Raw genomic sequence first — 25,161 nt, forward strand, 5'->3', positions numbered from 1 at the left:
TAGGTTGTTGTAAGTAAGTAATCACATTTTAAAATAAATAAACATATACTAAACATGTTCAATGCTACGCATTTAAATGTTACTGACACAATGCTGAGGACCGAGTCTTTGAGCTTTATAGAGTGTAGACAGCGGCGCCACTGGGAGACAGCCGAGTGGACGAATACAGAACCATTCTGTGAGCCAAGCCACACTGTCGGTAGGACACTGGACATCTTCTCCAGCTCCTCATTGGCCAACCCATTTTCTGTCAACACAAGACCAACATGATACAGTGATGTTTTGTTCGAATGTAGCTCTATGTTTGATGACATCAAGAACTTCTGAAGCCGAGTCGCACTTATTGTCAGTGACCCACTTCATCATCATCTGATTTTTTTGTCTTCTTTGGCAGAGTACAATAAACTAGGAGTTAGTTAAAAAAATCATAAATTTCCTGACCTTAAACAAAACAGTTCATGAACATTAACACTAAATATTAAATAGATGAATGGAAATTCATAGTTCTGTAAGAAATTGCCATAAAGTTTACCTTTAGGTGAGTTTGCAATCCCGTCCTTGAGTATTCCCTCCTTAAGGTCTTTCAGCAGTCGACGTGATGGGGTCGGTGAGACATCACTCTCTTCTGTCATGCAACACCACAACAGCGTTACTAATAACTCATGCAACACCAAGCATTTACAACAGTTTCAGTACTTACTTTGTTTGAGAGCATATTATATCTCCAATTTACACTTTTATTAGTACCTAGCAGTAAAGTTAAACTAATAGGAAGTTATTACCATGATGTGAAACCTATCCTTCCTAACAAAAATATCACCATTGCAATATCACCTGATCACTCAGTTCTTTTACAATTTTATCCTAAATGATATAATCCATATTTTAACCTCGTCGGGAACACCTGAAGAAAAGCTCAAGTGGGCATTTAGGATGTATGATGTTGATGGCAACGGCGTAATAGACATCCAAGAAATTACCAAAATAGTTCAGGCAGGAAATATATGACATGCTGGGAGCGTGTTCGTCCAACCGACCTGCAGATTCCACACAGGAACGCGCCAAAAACATCTTTGCCAAGATGGATGAGAATAATGACGGCCAACTAACACAAGACGAGTTCCTCAAAGGGTGTCTCCAGGACGAAGAGTTATAAAAATGCTTGCAACATAATGAACTAAAAAGCATACTTTGGGAATCACCTCTCTTCTACATTTTGGAATGGGTGTAGTGCTCTAGATTACATTCATGCATCAACATTTTTTATGTTTTATTGAATAAGTCAAGTGTGAATGTCATCTGCTCAACTGGAAGCAAACAGGTGATTGCTATTCATGTTTACTTTCTAATTCTTGTAATTGTATAAGTATTTCTTCTATAAAATATTATATGTTTGTATTTTAATGTTTTTAATATGTTGAGGGGTAATGTGATTTGTTTTTAACATTTTAGGTTTAAAATCTGGTTTATAAGTGATATAAATATATGCATGTAATATGTGTGAATTAAAAGGTATATATTCTACAAGTCTATAATATAATCTACCAAATTTAAAGTTTGGAGGTATGAATCGGTATTCAAATATAACTATTTCTCTGGACCTCTGCAAATCCCTGTAAAATAAAGTGGTTTTCTGGGACTGGACAGTAACTAAAAGTATAAGAATGGCAGAAATTAGATTGATGATAGCTTTCTTTAAACCATCTTTAGACTAAAAAGCTCTTAGGATTCAAAATAATTGGGAATAGACTTTTTTTTTAACTTGGAATAGGTTTAAAAATTCTGGATTTAACCATCACTAGAAAGTACATGTATGTTACATTAAATATATATAAATATATATATATATATATATATATATATAATTTCAATAAATATTGAATCGCAAAAAGTACTTGCTCCGCCGTGACTCGAACTATATATATATTCTATAGTAATAGCAAACTGTATTAACAGCTTATTTATACAGGGTGTTCCACGAGTGACCTGACAAACTTCTCAGGTGTTTTATCCTCATCAAAATAATGAAAAAAGTACATATAAACATATGTCCGGAAACGATTTGTTAGCGAGGTACAGCTAGCGAAAGACTGCCCGATTTTGTTAAAAAGGATGGAAATAAAGCGAAACTCATGTTTTTATGGCATAAAAGTAGTTATTAAATTTATTTGATTTTATGTAAAATGAACTAAAAAATTTAATAAAATACGTCCCAGATCTGTAAGACTACCCATTTCTGAGATATCAGACAAAATATGCAAAATTCGGTCTTGAAAAACATACTTTGTTTAGATTTGAAGTACATTAACTTTTTATTGTAGACTCTTGGAGCAATTGGAAAATTCTTTAAATATTATTAAATATTAATAAAAACACTACTTTTCCAAATTGTTTATTTTTTCGGGCGAGGCCTTTCAAATGAAAGGCCTTTGGTTTTGAAAGGCCTCACCCGAAAAAATAAACAATTTGGAAAAGTAGTGTTTTTATTAATATTTAATAATATTAACTTTTTAACCAAAACTAGATAATTTAACACTGAAGAGAATAATGTAAAATACGCTAATAATAAACAAACACAAAGTTTAAAAATTATATGTTTAATTAATTCACCACATACGAAAAATAAGACACAAAATGCAATATCTGTTTATTAAATGAACGTTCTTCAGAAAAACAAAACAATGTTATTTCTGATCTTAGCTAATCTTTTATTCCAATTTCCATACCTTATAAATGGTGTTCAAAATAATTTCCTTGATAATTCATGCACAATCTAGTGTATTTAAAGAAACCATGTGCAGCTTTTCTGATAGCATCGGTCGTTCTTAAGTAGTTCACAAGCATTTAAAATTCAGTTTAATAGTTCTTCTTTGGAATTACTACTGCCAAATTATAATTTTCTACAAAGCGATAATGTGCATATACTACATATGTGGACACCATGCATCAGGCACAAACAGGCACCTACCACAGATACAATATTGTAGAAAAGGTCTTATTTTGCAGAATTACAATACACATTCTACATTTGTTACATGGTTTCAGGATATCCTATATATTGGTGATTTATTAAAATGTATTTACTTTCAAATTTATTTTTATTTCATATTAAAACCAAAACTAACCTATGAACGTTGGAGCTAAACCATCTTTCAAGTATCCATCCTTCAGATCATTCATTAGCTGATGTTGAGGAGTTACTGGATCTGCAAAACAAAAATGCTAAAATACAAACAGTTGCCTTTCCTAGAGTACAAGAAAATTAATTAAATAATAAAGTGGATAAAAGTCAATAAAAAGAACTTATTAGAGTCAGCTATTAAATGTATAATTTTAACCCTTTAACTGGTGAGTATTTTCCATAGTAATCATACCCCAGAAACTGAATTTGTTTGATTTCGTTTTGTAATATATTTGGTTTGCTAAAGCAGCCACACTACAATTTAAAATAAAATATTACTCACATACCTGAAAAGGCACAAGTAGATTGATTGACGGTTTAATAAAGTATACAAACATACATTTAAAAATGTTTAGTGGAATGACAGCATTAGAGGCATACTGAGATATACAGCTCAACTTTAGCCGTAAAACCCTTTATTTGTTCATAAACATTTCTGCTAAAAATTCACCTGAAGGATTATTTTACACTACTCTATACAAATACTAAGAATGTAAATTTTATTTTTCCAATATGTGAAATTTGTTTAGTAAATAAGATGAATGTAACATAAAATCTAAACAAAGAATAAAATAGAATCAGATCAGTCCTTTTGCTAATTTACAAACTGAAAGAGGTGACAAGACATGGTGAATCAGCAAAAATAATAACTGAAAAGAAATGGAGAAGGCATGCCACTACACTCTATCAGGCACCAAAAAAACTAAGTGTTTCTACCATTCATTGCTGGAGTACATATGTTCATTACTAGATGAAATTACTTATTGGCTAATTTATTATTTTATGTCTATGTCACAGCTCTTTCAGATAACTTCTCTGAAGAAAGAACAAATATTTTGATAGCTCCATAGCGAATTATTCACATTCAAAATAGTAAATTTAGAAAAGTTTGTAAACATCCCAAATAAAAATGGCCTGGTTTAAAAAGCTATTAATAGTAATTAGTTTAGAGTATTGAAACTATCAGTTATTTCAAAAGCATCAGGAAATGGCATAATGAATATAATATTTGAATTGAGGAAATGTATTTTTTTAAATAAAATATAAATAAAGAAAATAACATATTTTAGTAAACATTACTTAAATAAATTATACATTTTAATATAAAAAATGCCTCCACAGTCATTTTTCATAAAAATAATAAAAATGTATATCCTTATATTCAATCTCTTTTCTTTAAGCCTTATTATACAATGAACTAAATACCTCCACTCCATATAGAATGATCAAAACCTTATTCTGCCTTTTAACAGTTATATTAACTATTTGCACTTGGCAGGTCATCAAGTATGGCACTTACTGATCTGTCGCTCAGCTCAAGTGGAATTACAGGTAATTAGTTACCCTCTCCGCTAAGCGGGGCAACAGCAAGTGTCCAGCTGGGTTCTGTGTCACTTTTATTCATATTTAATGGTAGTAATTTACTTTCAGCCCTTTCAATGATGAATTTAAATGCAACTTTAAAACTATGAACAAAGTTTATTAGCACTAAACTTATCATTTTCCCAATGGGCTATTTATTATTTTTATTGGAAAAAATAAAAATACAATTAATTTCAAGTAGCTCTAATATCAACAGAATATAAACCTGTTTTTATGTTTTGAGGTTGACTCCACAAAATGCTAGTATTTTAATAAATTTATTTTCCATTATTCTGCATCTAAAAATAAGGATGTAATAGTGAAGTTAAACATTGCTCTTTTGGAGTATAACTCAAGGTCATTTCATTACAATCAGATCTTAATTAAAGGGCTGTAAAAACACAATTTTTAAAAGCTACAACATTGTATCCCAATAAACACATTTTGTACAACACTAAACATAAATCACATTATTCTACATAAAATCTAGTTCACTAGCTTTAGGTCATTTTTCTTGCTCTAAAATTTAGTTTTGAAACATTTCTACAAACATAGTCTCAAGTAATTATGGTCAATTGATATAAAATAATTTAGCCCTTTGTACTCAAATGATTGACCATAGGAAAATCCGGAGTAGAAGGAGTATATGTCTGAGAAAATTTGTGAAAATTGTAGTACATATCATATTACTACATATAAGAAAATACCATGTTTATGTGCCTTGTTTTGAGAATATCATGTACAGTATAAATTCTATATTACTATAACTGGATAAACCACTGAGGATATGATAGTTTATGCTTTAAAACTATCCCTGTACTTACTTAATATTTAATATGATTTAAAAGTGCTGTCTTGAAATCAAATGAAAAATATAATGTATTTGATTGTAAGTAACTAATAGCAAATATTATATAAGATTGGAATCCTTACAATTTTTACATTAATAGGTGAGTCTAAAACGTTAACTAAATACTGGAATGTACTAAAAGCACTAACTATTAAATTTCAGTTTGGGTTATATAAAATACAGTTTTTCTGGAAAATGGTGATGGAAATTAACTCACATCCACCTTTTAATAATAAAAGTGTATTATTTCAGTTAACAGTTTAACATTAAATAATTCACTGCAACCAAAATCGAGTACGTTTTTTGCCATAATTTTATTTTGATACAAGAGGCCACACTTTTATCTACTTTTCTACATAATTGTCATCAATATTAATGCACTTGATCATGTATAAAAACAACATTGTGTACATTGTTGTAATAGAAGATTGCTGCCTGATTTCATAGCAACTAAACACGATAATTTTGACGGTATTTTTGTCAAACACTTCTTGAAACTTGGGGACTTTTCTGGTAGTAAATAAATTGTGAAATGTCTGTTTCTTTCGCTATATCATAAACTTTCTGAACCAATTTGTAGGTGATCATTGAAGGTTGTCCACTGCATTTCTCATCATGAACCTTTTTTGTCCATCTTTAAAGTTCTTACCCGTTTGAATGTCATTCCATCATTCATAATATTTGTCCATACACTTCGCAATTATGTCAAATTTAATTGCTTTCATGCCTTTATCACACCTTTAACAGCATGTACTTTACAGTCAGCAGGATTCTCAATTGAAGGGGGCATTTGAAATATGCATTAACATAAAATGATCGATTTTTACAGTAGACGGTGAGGGACACCAACCTGAGTGCTGCAGCGGCAGAATTCCAAAACGGTACTTACTTAAAAAATACACCATATTATAATTGAGAGTTTAATGTTTTGAGAACTATTCGGCCCTCTGGAATCCCATATTCATGCTTACATAAAAATACACTCTCTTAGTTACTAGTTAGTTAAAGTCACAAAAAGTACAATAAATTAACTTAAGACTTACCAGAGTTAATGTTGTCTTGAGATAGGTGGGGTGAATTGTTAGAGTTGACGGGTGGCAGAGAGTTAGCATCCTCGCTGCCTGTTGCACAACTGACAAATGTAATTTGTCCAATTTTTGGCTCGGCTGGCTCTCCTTTTTCTTCCCCATCTCCTTCCACTGTATCCGGCTGCTCCGGGTTAACTGGTGTTACTGGCACCTCCACACTGCGGTTGTCGGGCTCCTCTGTGCTCAAGTAGTCACTCGGCAAGGCACCTGTCACCACAACATATACATCATGAACAGCATTTATGCAAAAGCATAGACAATTTGAATAGTGTTGAAATATTTACCTTATTTGATTTAAATTAATCCATTTGTAGAGTGAAATCTTATTGCTTTCCTACAAGACGGGAGTCTGTCACACCATGTGTTGCACAACACAATTCGCTGAGCTTGTTTAAAAAAATTTAAGTCTATAGCTACATGTGTTCCTAAGTCACACGCTAAAATCTCATATGATTGTTAGTACTCAGTTTACAAATTTATTTACTCTCTGATTTTCTCCTTACCACCATGGTTACATATAATACCGCTGTAAAATTGGTATTATAACTGACGTTCCGACAAATCCCATGGAGAGACATGCACTATAATAGTTGAACTTGATATTGGTTATATAGAAATGAAGGCTCATGCAAAATTTCAAGTCTATAGGTCAGTTCGTTTTCAAGAAACCGTGCTGTCAGAGACAGACAGAAATGCAATTTTCCCGGCCCTTCAGTGATCATTGCTAACGTTCAAAAAGAAGTGTACTAAATTGTGCTATAATAAAATCAATTTACCCATACTAAGTGAATGATTGTATTGTTGCTCCACTAATCCAAAATGTACAATCAAATTTTACCTAAAACCAGGTAACAAAAATGTTCACAATAACAGCACATGTTTATTAATTCCTTTCTCAATTATTGTTATAGTCGATGCAAACAACAGAAGAATATTATTTATGCATTTGGATGGACTGTTGTGCACAGAGATTAAAATATTTTACTGCAATCCAGAGATGGGTGGCTAATACATAAAATTATTCAAAGGTTTATTACCTGGAACGCTGGCTATACACAAGAGGTATGACTGGCAGACATTGAAAGACTCCAGGATATCGGCTGGGTTGTTGGCATCTATGACAGTCACTCGACTGACAGAGTGAGTGCTAGTACAGATCCACACCAGGGACGACAGGACCTGTTCGCTCTCCTGCCTCTGTCTCTCACCCTCCTACAGCCCAACACACAATAAACACTGTGCTAGCAAGCTCCTCCTTAAACTGCTTTACAAGGTAAAATGTTACTCTAAGGAACTAATATTGTTTCTTTTGTTATTAAAGTAACACATGTGATTAATTACAATGTATTTATAAAAAAATTTTATTAATAAGTTTTTATTTTGGGAATGGAATATGAACACGCATGTTCATCCAAAATCAAAGAAGAACATTTTTTTCTAAGAGTGTGTTTTTCTGACTGACAAAAGACAAAATTAGGAAATTAACACTGTTTAATAAACTTTACATAATTTTAATTCTAATTGTATGAGATGTGAAAAATGGACATTTGTGAATAATTTAACAAATAGTAACAATACTGTTGGAAACTGTATTGAATTTTTTTGTTCCTTATAATTTAAACGATTCCAGTAATGGCACAGTTTAAAAATACTATAGCAATATATGCATTACGAGGGAGCAGCCAAAAGTTTCCGGAATAGGTCTGCTGTGGGCAGAGCTTGTTAAGCACAAACTTCTACCACTAGGTGTCAATAGCACAACTCATTGCCATTTCAGTGCCACCTGGATCGTCAACCTTGCTGGATCTGTTCTTCTCTAGTGACAGTTGCAGCTGTTGTTGTTTTGTCCTATTTTCCTTATTTATGCAGGCAAAAATCAACAACAAATATAAAACTTAAAATAATCAATATATAAAATTTAAAAATTTAAAATTAATATATAAAATTTAACAATTAGTATATCAACAGTCAGAGATTAGTGGGTTACATTGGAGTTCAGTTAAGCAAACTTTATCTGAAGATTTGGGAATGAGAATGGTCTCTGCCAAGTTTGTGCCTCATGTTTTGACAAACTAAAAGAATATTGAGTTGAAACATTTTGTGATTTGAAAGAGCAACTTGAAACCAATCCTGGTTGTGTTCAAGATTAAAAGTTTCAACAGGACTTTTACCAAACAAGAGAAAAGTTACAAAGCTGCACCCAATTCTCTCAAATTTGCCATGATAAAAAAGGTAAATAGCACAACAGCAGAAAATGTCACTACAGAAGAACAGAACAAATCAGGTCGATGACCCAGGCGGCACTGAAATGGCGAGGACTTGTGCTAGTAACATCTAGCGGCAGAAGTTTGTACTGCACAAGCCCCGTCCACATCAGAGCTATGGGAACTTTTAGGTACCCCCTCGTATAATAGTACAATGGACAAGAGTTTCATTGATGTTTTAATTAAAGTATAAACAAATTACAAAAAGGACCATAATTAATTTATTTACTACTAAGATATTGTCTTATTGTAGATCATCACTATTGACAAATTGTTGTTATTTGTATTATTTTATAACAGTTTCACTGCATGTACTAAACAATTATTGTTATGACTTACTGTAAAACCAAATTCATGATTCCAATGAAATATAAAAGAACCTCATAAATGGATTAATATACTTTTTAATTACAGTGGAACTTGAATAATTCAAAGCTCTCAAGGAATCAATTAAAAATTAAAATTATCCAAGACTAAATTATGCAGACTTTATCACTATAATAAATATACCAGGTGTCCAACGAAGATGTTTAAACGTTTGATTTTATATTACTTGCCCATTAATGCACCGAACATTTTTAAACTCTACACAATTCATTAAATAGATTCTAAAAATATTCTGTAAACATTTCAGCTCTCTAGCAATTGTTGAAAAAAATTGTGGCATTTTGAAAAACTATACTTCAAAAACAGTATTTTTGGTTATGTAAAATGATTTATTGTCATATTTCTTCTAGAGAAATAAAGCATTTCAATCAGAAAATTAGAACATAGCTTATTAAAAAACCTACAATTACAGTCCACAAAATTATTCAAATTGTAATACACCACAACAATGCAACACACTGATAACAGCGCTTAACAAATTAATCGTAAGCTCTTACAAAGAAATTCTGCGGTATCTGGAGAAGTTCCTCTTCATTGATTGTTTTAATTCCTCATCATTATTGAAGCTATGAGTATAAACTTGTTCAACTTATGTTACTCAAATTGTGTATGAGTAACCCCATAGACAGAAATCACACACAGTTAAATCTGGGGATTGGGGTGGTCAACTTAAAAAATCACTTCCACGACCAACCCAACGGCCATGAAGGTTGTCATTTAGTAATCGCTTGACAGGATTTGCGAATTGAGGAGGAGCAAATCGTGTTGGAAGATTGCTTGATCCATTTCTGGAACGTAAAATGAGGTAAGACTTGTTCATTTAAAACCTGTTCATACCTATTCCCAGTCATTGTACTGTCTGATATGTCATAAGATAGCACCCCATTACAACAGACAGCTGCTTTTACTTTTTATTCAACATTCAAATCCATTTCTCGAACTTCAATGTCAGTAAAACTGTAATGGAGGAGGTTAGGTTATGTTTTTATAGCACAAGCAATATTCTTAAATCAAACAGCTGCTTTCAACATTGAGTGTTATTAAACAGCTGTTCTTTAAAACTGCAACAACGTAATCAAATCAGGTAATTCAAGAAATTAATTTTTTTTAGGAAGCAAAATTGTAAAATTGTTGTCACCATTTTGTTTCTACAATTTTTAGAGAGCATTAATTTTCACAGAATATGTTTAAACCCTAATTTATTAATTGTGTAGAGTTTGAAAATGTTCGGTACATAAATGGGAAAATAATATAAAATCAAACATTTAAACCTCTTCGTGTGTAATATATATACAGAGTGTCCCACGAAGAGGTTTAAATGTTTGATTTTATATTATTTTCCCATTTATGTACCGAACATTTTCAAACTCTACACAATTAATAAATTAGGGTTTAAACATATTCTGTGAAAATTAATGCTCTCTAAATGTTGATTTTATATATATATATATATATATATATATATATATATATATATATACAGAGTGAGGCAGACCACCCGTACAGTACGTATAGCGGCCAAACCAAACGAGGTAGATTATTCGTAACAACTTAACCCTGGAACTGGCGGTCATATTTCTCTCAGTGGCAGAGTGTTTTTAGTACTTCATACATTGCCTTATATTTATTTTATTATTACATGTTTACTATAAAGTACCTATGTCATATTATATATTTCTTTATTCAGCATTGTTCAAGGAACATTTTTCACATAATATAATTAAAACAAAAAAATACCCTTACACTACCTCTTCATGAAAAAAATTTTTTTAGAAAAAAGAAAAGTTAGTTCAAAGTTTTTGATTTGTAAAATTGTTGTTGTTAGTGATATGCAAAATCCAAAATATAAAAAAGGAAGAGCATTTAATTTTGAGTACAAATAAAACAACACATAGTGTATAATGTATTTATTTTTACATGTGGTAAACGTTACAAGAATCATACACTGACATTCGTAAGTGCTACTTACCAACAAAAGTAAGAACTTCAAAGCTCACTTGGATTTGTACAATCTTGTAACTATTAGTTTATATTAATTTTTTCTATTTTTTATTATATATTTTTTTAATTATTTTCTGATTGAATGTCTAAATCGGAATCCTCATCGTTGCTTATTTCATGTACAACTAGTTCTCGAATATCACTTGAACGATCCCGGAAATTACGATCCATTACGTAAACACGCACAAAAAACTTACTATTATTGTGTCATATACACAACCATCATTACAACGAACTCAAACAAATAATAAACCAGACAGAACACCATGCAGCTGACGAAATAACAATAGCCGAATGAACCAGTTGACTCATCACTGCGCGCGCGCAACTAGCGCGGTACGCGGGAGAATGTAAACAAACAGTTCAGAGATTATAAAACGTATGGACGCGTAACGAAACGATAAAATTATTTATTAGTGTATTATTTACATAAATTGAACCTTCCTCTTTCGATTGGTATCAATACCAATACTCTTTGATCGTGTTTTAAGTACGTAATATTGAGAAATAAAAGACGTATTAAAACGCCCGATATCGGGCGTTTGCCAGTTCCGGGGTTAAACCCCCCTATTTCCACCCCAAAGATTTTTAGAGAAATTATTTTGAAATCTCTAAAATTCCTCAAAAGGGTAGTTTTTGGGGGGTAGGGGTGGTTTTTGTAAAATTTTCAGTGTTTCCAAAATTACTCAGCTGCCGCTCTTCTTTATGCCCAACGTTATCCAGACCACGAACATCACTCCAGGAACGTTTTTCAAAGACTTGCTAGTCGAGTTCGTGAAACAGGTCATGTTCAACCTGACCAAAACAAAGGAAAGGAACTCGCTAGACCCGTGAGAAGTGATAGGGCACCCGAAGTTTTGGCAGCCTTTGAACTGAATCTGCATGATTCTACACGAAGAGTAGCTCTTGATTCTGGTATGAGTCAAAGATCTGTTTTAATAATCGTTCACGATCATAAAATGCACCCATATAGGATGTCATTACATCAAGAACTCCAAGGAGATGACTACCTTCATAGAATGAATGTTTGTGGGCTCGAGAAAAACTACAACAAAATCAAAACTTTCACCATAACATTCTGTGGTGTGACGAGGCTACGTTTAGGAGTAATAGAGAAGTGAACCGCCACAATATGAGATACTGGGCGTTTGAAAACCCACACTGGATGCGAGAAGTGGACAACCAAAGGTACTGGACCCTAAATACCTGGTGCGGTATTATCGATGACAAAATTGTAGGGCCATTCTTCTTTGACGATCGCCTAGACCGAGTAGTTTATATCAACTTTCTCATTGGTCATTTGCCTAATTTATTGATCGAAATCCCTGAGGAAGTCTTACAACGTATGTGGTTTATGCACGATGGGGCACCAGCACACTACGCCAAAGATTCTCGATTAATTCTAAATGAGTAATACCCTGACAGATGGTAGTTTCATCAGCCGTCTCATCATTAGTTTTGAATAAAAATATCGTCTCTCTACATTTGTGCAGGTAGTTGCAATAAATTTACTCACAAACCCCTGATTTTTTAACGGTTTGGTGTACCCTGTACATAAGTGGCAAGATAGGTTCAAACTTTTTGCATCAAAATAATCAGTGAAGAAATACCTTTAAAATGAGGTATAACTCAACATACCTTTACATCTGAAAATTTTATAAAAACCACCCCTACCCCCCAAAAACTACCCTTTTGGGGAGTTTTAGAGATTTCAAAATAATTTCTCCAAATTCTTTGGGGTGGAAATAGGGGGGTTTAAGTTGTTACGAATAATCTACCTCGTTTGGTTTGGCCGCTATACGTACTGTACGGGTGGTCTGCCTCACCCTTTATATATATATATATATTTGACAACAGTGTATACAACTATATATATATATATATATATATATATATATATATATATATATATATATATATATAACTATGAAGTGAAAGTGGAAAAAAATTCAAATGGTAAAAAATTTTAGAACTGTCTAAACTAGACCATATTAAGTCATTTGTGACAGGAGATTTTGGGTCCGAGGTCAACACAACAAAACTTTGTAGCATTGAATTTTGACTAACATCGCCATCAGTGCCTACAATGCCCATGGCATGTTTATGAGTCAATGTTTGGTTTGTTAAATTCTATTTATTGCTGGTATTGTAAGGAGAAATTTACCTAAAAAAGGTTGAGTTTGTTGTTAAACATTTTCTGTATTATTAATGTTTACACTATTGATTCTTCAATTGGATTTTATAGTTTTTTAGATTTTTTTTATTGGCTTATCGAGGTATTTTAAACGGAATACATTATGTTTCAGATATACAATCTGTTACAAAATATAAATAAGGAATAAACACATTTGTGTTACTGATGAACTAATTTTGTGAGATTTGAGCTTTTGAAGTTCTAATGTTCATGCTCACCTTGAGCTCCCTGTCCAGTTGGTCTACCGGGCTCACTTCCTTCTCGGGACTATCCTCTTCCCCTTTCTCCTCCATCCCATCCTCTCTGTCTGTGTCCGAGTAGAACACACTAGCACCCACGATACTGCCCCCGTCACGTGTACGGCCTCCTGCCAGGTTCACCCCCGTCGCACACCAGATCTGCAAATCATCACACATCTACGCTCTCAGTGAGACTGTGATAACCATATCCACAACAACACAACACTAAATATATAGGAGTAGATATTAAGACTGAACACAGTAGTTTAGTTTTGAATGAAATACACCACTATACCGTAGTGGAAGTTGTTTAAAATGTAAAGTTACGTTACTTTGGTTTTTTTGTAAAACAATTTGGTTGTTACAGTACTGAAAATTATATTTAGTGATGTTATTTAGGAACCACTGGAACCTCCTCTAGATACTACCTACCTCCTTTAGACCAGTAGGAAAGTAATAGATTCTATCTCTAAAAGTCACAAATGTGAGGTGACATACAGTATCCTATTGTAAGAATAAGGATATTTTTATATATTTCATAACATAGGTTACATGTCTGACAAAGATTGTGTAGAACTCTTGTGGATAATAATGACAGTGAGATAATATAAGACCTTGGAGGAAATGACCCTCCAATTTTTATGATGAGGATAGTGCTGGAGATGTAGTGTAATTCATTCATGAGACACAAAAACAATCAGCATATAATTTAACTGAGGAAAAGTTTTTCTCATGGTTGCATTAAGCTTGCACACATATCACACCTCTTATGAGTATTTTGTATTGAATGTAAAACAACCTTTCTTTGTAGGCAAATAATTCAGTGTTAAGTTCTTCCTTGCACAACTTCATGGGGTATATTATCATAGTTTAAAATTTGTTTTTGATAATAAAGGATTTGTGATTAACCCTTTGAGTGCCTACAAGGGTTTTACAGGGCATACTCAAAAGTACCAACAATTTTATAACTAAGTGTATTGAAAAGTAGCAGACTATTTATCTGTTGCCAACTAGGTTCACATTTAGATTGTTTACAAGGTAAATAGTACCTTCATGCCTGGCTCTCTCTCAGCAAGTGGACGGCAGTAAACTGGAACCGGCACAGGGACCTGGGGTGCAGAGGAACCTGGGGGTGGCATGATGGAGCGGGTCGGTGCCTTGGCAGGCAGAGACCAGCCATAAGCCTGCAGTCTGCCGTCATCCTTCCTCACATGGGCTCTGACTTGACGATACTGTTCTTTGCGCTCAGTAGCTCGTCGTGCTGCCACTTTTTCACTGCACCTGCACAAGACCCCCTCACTAGCACAGTGTTTTTATTTAAATCAATCCTCACTTTAGCTACATGTTAGTAGGTTATTTTTGTCAATTTTGTTCTTCCCAAATAAAAGAACTCTGTCAATGATTAGATAACCGTGCAAGTGAGAGGTTACTGTCGCTCCTTATTGTTTTACAATAACAATTATTTTGTTGGCTAAGCACACTAAACCAATTGAAATTTATCGCCAACTCTGTGAATTTTATGGGAATGATGTAATTAATGACGATGGAGTGCATCAGTGGTGCTTAGGTTTAAAAATGGCCCAACTAATGTGTATGATGACTAACAAAGTAGATGGCCAAGCATTGTGACTGATGAAATTGTCTCCAAAATAGATGAGAAGATTAGAGAAGACCACCGATTCACAATAAAAGAACTCTCACTTAGATTTTCTCAAATTTCAAGGAGTTTGTTACACAAAATAATTGTTAAGCAATAAATTTTGTGCAAGATGGGTACCGAAAATCTTAACAGAAACTCATGAAAATCAGTGTATAGCTGCTTTTTTGACATTTTTGGACACTTACGAAAAAGATGGTGACTCACTGTTTGTTCAAATTATTACAGGAGACAAGACTTGACATGCGAATTGTGACGCAGCGCTTTGGTAATGACATGGAACTGCAGGAGGGTGTAACTAACTCGTTGAAGTATCAGGCGGCAGAATTTTATAACTCTAGAATATCAAAAATATTTCACCGTTATAAGTGCCTACATTTTAATGATGAATAGTTTAAAAATAGTATTTTAGTGTCCTTTTCAAATGTATATAATACAATTTTTTTCTTGCAGTTTATATTTTGTTTCTATCAAACTGTAATCTATTTTTCGGATAGCTGTCGCACATGTTTGTGTGTGTGTGTGTGTGTGTGTCTTTCAAGACATTGAGTGTTTTAACTTTGTGATTTAATTTATGGTTATACATATACAGATTACTTTCTGTATCTTAGAACAAGGTAGGAGTACACCAAGCCAAATGTCATAGTACATGATTTGTTGAGGAAGAATAAGAGACATGCACCACCATTGAACTTGACCTTCTTATGAACAAGTCTATAGCTGAATTTTTCTCAATGTATCCTCCTGTGTGACAGGTTTTGCTTGAAGAGAGCTGATTCTCATAAAAAGATTGCTTTACATTAAAATAATGGGAAAGTTTAAATTCATTGGCCCAGCAACCACAGAAGTAACAAATGTTTTTTTAATATTGCATAACAACAATATCAATAAGTTTTTAAACTCTTTTCTGAAGGGAGAGCAACAAGATCTTGGAAGACAAATTTGAAACCCAATTAATAAGACAAGAAAATAAATACTTTCTAAAACAACCAGAGGAGAATTAGCTTAAAGGTGACTTCCAAGTTATTACCAGTAGCCATGAAGCCAGGAAGGAATGATTGTTCAATTATCACCCATTCAAGTATTAATTATGCTTATATTTTTTTATAACTAATAACTGTAGTGTACTATTAATAGCAAATTTTAATCCTTTGTGTCAGGAGGCCACTAATGTGGCCAAAACTTATCTCTCCCTCAACTCAGGTGGTTGTCCTCTCAGCTCGCTGGGCCACACATAGTGGCCAGTTGGGTTGAGCATCACCACAAGGCGCTTTCATAACCATGTATGTCACTTTGACTAAAATTTAAATGGCAGTATTTGACCGTTGGCTCTTTGAATAAATGAGATATAAATGAAGTCCTCAAATAATGTACAAAGTTTATCAGCTTCAAGGTTGACACTATATAAATTTTTTTTTTCAAACGAACAAATTAATATGTAATTTCAGTTATAGATTGATCTGATTTAAAAATATTTTTATTTGCAGAATAACAAGTAATACACTATTATTTTAATACATTGATAGGACACTGTAACAGCTACAGTGACACTGAAAGTTAGATAAAAAACCATTCTGAATTTTACTACGGTAAATGCTGCAAATAGAGAAATACTAATTTAGTTACTAATCAGGCCGAGTGATTACATCACTTTTCAGTCACAACTGGATAATGATTGTATTTTATAACTGCATAATACAGTGGGCCACACATAGTGGCTTGATGAGCTGAACGGTAAAACAGCAAGGGCCACAAACTATGGCCCGTCGAGCTGAAAGACAATCATGTAAGTTTAATGCTCATCTCAAAGGGTTAATTTGGGTTGCTGTCACAATAGCAGCTTTGGTTTCCCAGTAAGACCGGTGACAAACTATGCAAAGTATAACAAGGTCTGTTCAATAAATACGCGAACTTGCGCAAGCTAGCGGTCATGACGCAGACTTAAGTCCTGCCTACTGGCAGCGCTAGTTGCCTGAGATCCAATAAGCCATCACTGCTTGGGGGTCTTCAAACTGTACATATGATGCTATTTATGTTAGTTTCTGTTGTCCTTGTTTTCACTGTTTGTCAAAAATGGAAATTGACGAGTAACATATCTATATCAAGTTTTTTGTGAACTGCAGTAAAAGTTATAAAGAAATTACTGAAACGTTGACGGCTGTATACAGTGATACAGTTGATAAATATCTGTTTTCAAGTAAGAAGCGTTTTTAAGATATCCGATAAGACGCCACGGATGATGCATGGCTGGGACGACCTTCACACACCTGTGTTGATGACAACATTGATCTTGTGCAGTACTTTGTCATTATCGATTGCTGAAAACGGCCAGACTGATGGCTGATGAACTGAATCTAGGAAAATCAAAAGTGCAAATGACACACTATTTTGACCAAACATTTTTTAAAGTTTTTAAAAAATGTGTGCAAAAATCATGCCCAAGCTGCTACTGACAGATCAAAAGTTGAAGAGTTAAAATGTGTTACCAACTGGAAAAATTCACTTGAAAACAATGCTCAAAATTTCTCAATATGGTAATCACTGGTGACGAATCATGGTGTTACGAGTATGACATTAAACTAAAATTGCAAAGTAAGGAGTGAAAAGCAAAGGATGAACCTCAAACCAAGTAAATCCGACTAAAAATCAAAATCATGGTTGTAGCTTTTTTGATTTCGAAGGTGTTGTTCATCAAAATTTTCTCCCTGAAAGACGAACAGTAAATGCTGAGTGCTACCTCTCAGTTCTCAAGCATTTCAGAGATCGCATGTGTGACCAAATTTGACCTAAGGTGATAGATGGATCCTTGACAATGACAATGGACGTGCACATTCTGCATCGATTGTTTGCCAGTTTCTGTAAAAAAATGAAATCAACATCCTTTAGCATCCTCCTTATTCGCCAGATCCCTGTGATTTTTTACTACTCTGAACATGTGATGAGAGGACATCACAGTGAAGATTCTGACATAATAAAGCAAGAAAAAAACAACTAAAATGTCTGACTGCTGAGGACTTTCCAGGGTGCTTTGAAAACAGTGGAAAAGAAGATGGAATAAGTGCATAGCAACAAAATGGAGCATAGAAACTAGGTTGCATACTTATACAGTTCAAATCCACTCTTGGTTATTGGTTTGACAGTGTAGTTAGTAAATGGCACTTTATTTATGTTCACAAATAAAGAACCCAAGAATCTTCAGCTTTCAATTTCTGTGTAGATTTTATAAATCGGAACTATTCAGCTAACATCTGATAAAATACTTGATTTTTTTACCTTCTCAATAATATATTACAATAGTTGTTTAAACAAAAATGTTATGTTATATGAAGTTAATACATTATTGTAGTATGGAAAAGCCTCTTAATTTCTTGTTTTTGAAATACATTACATTTCACTATCATAAATGAAATAAATCTTCTACATTATAGTTATATTGTTATATTTTATTAGGAGACGATCATAGGAAATCAGTGGATAGTATATTCCAATTCATATTTTGAATATCCAAAGATGCAAGTTTGTTGAAATCTTTTATATTCAATATATTTTTAGTGTCAAGGCAAGGTCTGAGTATGAACTGTTGCCTGTGTAAGTCTTAAGAACAGTAGCCAAGATAACTCTAAAGAACCCAGTACCAGTCAACTACATGTATTATTACAGCTAGACAGTATTTGATTGGTAGTTTAACATGTTAACTGCAAGAGACTTGGTATTGCCATATAGACATACAAATACAATCAAGCTATTGTTAGCCAGATTAATTCATTATAAATTGTAACTTTTGGATTGTATCACTTGTTATATTAGATTATTAGGCTTTAGGAAAAAAATTACTGAGATCAGTGCATTGTCACTCTTACATATTTACTATTTATAGTAAAGTAGAAGTCTGATTATGTATGTCCAAGCTAAATGAGACTAGGACAACCACAAACACATACAAAACTTGGATATTACAGATTGCAATAAATATTTCAATCTACAGAAAAACTCAATATTGATTAATTAAAAATATGTTTAATCATTTACGTTCTTAATCATTTAAGTCAACTAATTATTTATAATTATTAAAATCTCTTTATTCATGTGCACAGACACCAATTACAATACTGTATCTCCTCCGTTTTAATGAAATCTTCTTTCCTAGACCAACTCGTAATTTAAATTAAAAAAAAAGATATCTTTGAAGAATGTTGTCTTACTGTACACACACAATAAACACATATAAAAACAAAAACTACAAGTTAAATACATAAAATAATCTTTATTAAACAAAACCAAATTGTACATATTCAAGTGACATAGCCTAGAGTTAATCACAGATAGAAACATGACAGTAATTGTATAACAGATATTCCATCTTTGACATTATCTTCATAAATTAATTATCACTTATAACTTGAACACAACACCATGTGGTTATTAATAAAATTCTATAAAATAAAACCTATTATTTGGTTAAAATGTCTTGGTACATTAAATTGATGAAAACCTTTATTATAAGATTATCACATTATTTCAACTCACCTAAGCTAACAACTGATACTAAGTAAGGGATGGTATTAAAAATGTATTATTAATTGAGGGAAAATGTTATCGGGGTTCCATTTAAAACACAAACACAAAATTATACACCTCTAATGACAATCAATCACATCAATGCCAATGGAACCCCTCAAAACTTATTTACAATAAATACATGCATTAAAGATTTATCAATGAACAACTTTTTTTATAACTTGCCTGTTTGTTTAACAATACAGGTTTCACATTGAAAAAACACACTAAGATGGGTATTTAAAATTAATACGTTCTAAAATAACATAACCCTTAACATATTAATTTATACTAATCAACCCTCATATATCACTATTTAGTATTTAATTGACATTAGCAAATTCTAAAAAAATCTGATACTTTGAAATGGCAAGATAAGCAATTCTCTAAAACAACTGTTAGAAACAAACTTTACAATAAAGATGTTAACCTCAACGCACACAGGCTTGGTTTCCACAATATTCTGCTATCATCATCAATTTATAATAAGTACTGGATAGCAAACTAAAACAGAATGCAATTAAAACAGTCTACTTCTGCCTCACTCATTGCACAGTATAGAGCTAACCGAATAAAGGCTAGCTAGCCAGTTAAATGTAACTATGTGAGGACAGTACATGGTGTCACAGAAAGTGTCAGAGTAAAGATGTTTATTGCAATAAACTACTTACCATTGAGCCTGTCTGATATGCCATAAACACTGAAAATCATACTACTTTCTTCATCCTTACATCATTCAACTTAATCATCCAGTAGTTATTAAATATGAATGGTCTGACACATGGTTGATACTCAAAATATTAACACAAAAATACCTTAGAATACAATTTTTGAGGCAAACTAAAATTACCTATCCATAATTTTATCACAAAAGGAACTAAACTTACAATTACTTTGGTGTAATGAATGCTAAAATGAATAACAGACACCTGTTGCATAATAGTGATCATATAATTTGATCATATTCTAACTAACTAAACAGTTAGTTTTTTAGATATTTAAATTTGAATAAGCGGTAAAGACATTAAATCTTCGAGAGTTTCATGAGTATATTATATGTAAATGTACTGAACCTAGTTCAAGATGTTAGAAACTGATAAGTATTATTACACAGCTTCTAAGTCAGCACTAGGGTTTAATAATTTTATAAAACTCTAAATTACCACTTGCACATATACAAGTATTCAAGCTACACCTCCACAGAACTGTAGTTGGAAGCCTTTTTGTTTTGTATATCATTGTTTAGAAGATTTCAGATATTCCTGTACTGTATTTCAATCTGAGGCTCAAAATGACTGACAATAATGTGAGTACTACCTCCTAGACTTGTGTCAGGTAACCAGTAAACTACTACATAATAATTTGTATATTGTTACATTTTAGTGTAAAAAAATGAAATGTCAAAAAATACATTTTGTAATATTGGTTTTTAGACAGTAATGATTAGCCATATATAGTATGAAACTGAATCATCATTTATATATTTATCATTTTAAATGCCAATAGTTTCCAAAGTGGGAATGCCATAATTTTATTCATAGAAATAAAGTGAAAACGGTGAATTAATGTGCAAAACAGCACTGGATATAAATTTAATACAAATGATATTGGAACTGTATCATAATTTAATTATTTCAGAATTGGTATTCTGACAGTTAACCATAACAATCTGACCATATTAATACAAACACTTACACAAGTTTACCTGCTCTATACAGAATCATCCATCTCAGAATTATCACTCGAATGTTACGTGCAACATGAATAAAATAAATTTTACAACATAATGTTATTATTTATTATTTTTCATCCAAAACTACATTACACAAAACACAATTGAAATTTTACTTTTAAGTGTTGTAGATATATAAGAAAATATGGTTTCTAAAGTGCTATTCCTGAAGAAAAATATGTATGAAAGGGATATCATTAGAGCAAACAGCTGGATGTCAAGCCACATTAAAAATCGTGTTATCCATTGTAAACACATCTCATTTGAAAAATAATTTAAGAATGCTATCAGCATTGTTAAAATATATTGGTAGGGTTACATTTGTTATTATTCTAGAACAGCAAAAAACTTTTGTAAGAGATATTCATGAGTGTTAGCTAATAGCTCCTGTTCATTCAGCTTTCGAAGATTTTATGTCCAATGAAATGAGCACAGAATTACAGTCTTGTTACAAAGACTAGTTATAAAATAATACTAATATCTAGTAATGAAACCCCATTAATATATTCATGAGTATTAAAAGCTAGCCTATACTATTACAATGTTATGGCACAATGTGAAATATGTACATGTAAATGGTAACATGTTAATATAACGCAATTAAATTTCAGTAGTTCAGTCATTAATCTTAATATTACAATGTTTAAAACTTAACAAAAATGATCAACTTAGAATTTAATACACACTTAATTCAAAATGTTATACTTTAAAAAATACTGAATTATTAAAATTAATTTAACTTCTAAAGAAGTGATAGCTACAACTCAAGTATAAATGTTCTTTTGTTAGCAGCACTATTTCAAAATAAAATTTAACTTTTTTATATAACTTTAAACGCCCCACATGAAAAAATATACTTTAAACATATCAAACTGTTTATTAAGTTAAATTGTTCTGAAAGATGGGATGATATAATGCTATGCATTTTAGAATTTATTACCATTATTTGGAGGGAATCAGCTATTCCATATTTGAATAATTATGGTGATTTGAACACTGTATTTATGATCTAATAACTTCTTGACACACAAAATGTACTGAATTCGAAATTAATTTAGTGAAAATAATCATTATACATTTCTTCTGTTAATACATGGCTTGCCCAGAATAAGACAATTTGAAATAAGAGGCAATAAATAATGTTTAGTGTTATTTCAACTGTCTCATTACTTCTAAACAAGATCAATAACAATTATTGTGGATCATTTGCTAAAGGTTTAATATAGCGAATCTATTGAACATATATGAGAACTTATTCAATATAGCACCTGTCACATGATTTACAGCCACACTTATCGGTTTGTATTAAGCCTGACAGTAAATAATTACCAGTATGTGTTATACTGTTGAGCTGTGCATACTGTTACACCCTGCGTACAATAGGAGAAGCTTACAGTAACGGAGAACCTTTTGTGTGGTGCAGGTAACAAATTTAGCTAACACTCCCATTAACGCTTCAGAGTGTTTATTTTATTTATTATATTACCTGTGTCACATTGGGATCACAATATAAAGCCATACTTTTATAAACCTAAATACTTGTCTATATTATACAAAATAATAGATTTGATTTAGATAATAGTACCTTAACACATTCACCGATACTGCCTCTGATTGGATACACACCCAACTCACTCTGGGTGCTGCCGTCTCCGATCAGATACCTTCAGCCATTGTTGCAATATAAGCTAAATTTTTTTAGCATGCCTAATGAGTTTCAATATGTTTTTAGCAGTGAATATGTTAAGCAAATAATGTAATCATAAGAAAAATATTTCAATATAAAATATAGAAGACAGTTATTGGTTTACATGATACCTACTCTCTTTTGGCAGTTACTGTTGTTACCTTTGGCTCTCTGATCAAGGCTATTACTGTTTTTTAATGTTGATTCTTTAAATTTTTTAGTAGGTCTACAAGTTGACATAACTGCTATCCTTTGATAAGTTAATTAATACTCTGTTTTAGTGTGTGTTTTATTGTATTGTGTGTTTGGTTGTTTGCATTTACTAAAACAAGAGTAGTGCAGGTTATATTTGACAATGTCATCTGTTTTATAGCTGTGCTATATTATCATGAAACGTTTGTGACAATAAAGATTTATTATCATTATTATTATCTCCCTAAAAACTACTTTTAGTAAATAATTGGTGTGTTTCTCATCAGTACCATAGTGCCATGTTTAAAATATCTTAATAAATTACTATACAGAACATGGATTTAGAATGCCCAGGAAGTGGTAAATTTGGCTAAAAATAAAAAACTTTGAAAATGTTTTACTACTCATTAACATTTAAAGCATTTAGAAGCAGTTACAATATAAACATTGAAAATGCTCACAACAAAATTAACGATTTTTTAACAAGTATGATGAAAAAAACATGAAAAATAAACGTTAAATACTTTTCTTTAATGATATTTTTACATTAAAATTTGTGTAACTATAGGCACAAGTGTAAATCCATTTTAAATGGTATAAGCCTTCTGCCTTAAAAAGAAAGACCTGCTTTCTTTTTAATTGGTTCAGCTATTAAAATAATATCTTTGACTTGAATAAAAACATAGATTCTTAAAATAAAATGTTAACAATTCATAATTTTATATAGCTTAAAACTCAACAGTGATTCATGACAAATAGAATATGATATTAATATAAATTTGAAAAAATCTTTAGGCAAATAGGCAGTTACATTTTAATGCTTGAAAAACATGACCAGTTGAGATTTTGGCGTTCATTGACTATCACAAATTAAATTTTCTTCCATATTCATACAAAGTTGTGAAAATGTTTGCATAGATATTTTTAGTGTTTTGATGCATTATTTCCCTCCTGTATTAATTATTAGGAATTTATGTATTTCTATACCAATATTCTTCCACTGACAAAAAATATTTTGATATAAATTATTTATAAAATCATTATAATTTTTTTAAACAACTACGTACTAAGGAAATAAATATTTCCTTGGAAGTAAGTGCTGTGCAACTGTAAGGTATCAATGATCTTCATCACATTAATTTTAACACTGTATTGGCATAATTACTAACATTTAAATAAAGCTTGGACTGTAAACTATACTATTTGTAGCCTGATTACTATCCCTAAAGTAAAATAAACCTTATTAAAGAATAGGAGAAATTTACATTTAAAATGTAATATGAAATAGAATAATTATTACAAATTGAATAAAGCTGTGATATCACTAAGTAAGGCAAGGTCTAGACACTTTTATATAAATACAGGTATATCTTGAACTCTGTTAGGTGTGATTAGCAATTATATTCACTTTAGTCTTTACTATAAAAACCTCTCAGCTTTATATCAAACAAATGAGAAAACATTACAGGAATTAAACTTCACCCTTTAAAAAAAAACGTTACTTATCATTATATGTAACTTATAATATTATTAATATTTCTTGATAGAAAATATTAAGTAAGCACCGTGACTAACATAATTATTTTAAACATTTTACTTGAATTATATTGAATCAATACACTTTCATTTTTTAAATAAAATAATGTATGAAACAATTTTTAGTTGCTCTGATTTTTATATGCTCACCTGGATTGAATTATTCACACAAACTTGTTTACAAATAATTATGAAAAATTAATTTTCATGTCATTAATCCTCCATCTGCCACTG

At 31.8% G+C, this 25,161-nt stretch overlaps 1 protein-coding gene and 1 pseudogene across 25 annotated transcripts in view; one reads left to right on the top strand and one right to left on the bottom strand.

Annotated features, from left to right (window-relative positions):
• The window catches only part of LOC124368346 (C-Jun-amino-terminal kinase-interacting protein 4), a 152,075-nt gene that overhangs the window by 57,718 nt on the left and 69,196 nt on the right, over positions 1-25,161 (bottom strand). For 19 of the 25 annotated variants that reach the window (XM_046825715.1, XM_046825693.1, XM_046825710.1 and 16 more), the window contains 7 exons: positions 14,616-14,847; positions 13,546-13,743; positions 7,519-7,693; positions 6,437-6,688; positions 3,126-3,206; positions 533-625; positions 88-247 (listed from right to left, as the gene is read on the bottom strand). In XM_046825715.1, the coding sequence (XP_046681671.1) occupies positions 88-247; positions 533-625; positions 3,126-3,206; positions 6,437-6,688; positions 7,519-7,693; positions 13,546-13,743; positions 14,616-14,847 (1,191 nt within the window). The remainder of the gene's footprint in view (positions 1-87; positions 248-532; positions 626-3,125; positions 3,207-6,436; positions 6,689-7,518; positions 7,694-13,545; positions 13,744-14,615; positions 14,848-25,161) is intronic. The other 6 variants (XM_046825748.1, XM_046825742.1, XM_046825642.1 and 3 more) reach the window with 2 other exon arrangements.
• On the top strand, positions 895-1,179 carry LOC124368505 (annotated as a pseudogene).

Source organism: Homalodisca vitripennis, chromosome 1 (assembly GCF_021130785.1).
Source record: "Homalodisca vitripennis isolate AUS2020 chromosome 1, UT_GWSS_2.1, whole genome shotgun sequence".
Taxonomy (NCBI): domain Eukaryota; kingdom Metazoa; phylum Arthropoda; class Insecta; order Hemiptera; family Cicadellidae; genus Homalodisca; species Homalodisca vitripennis.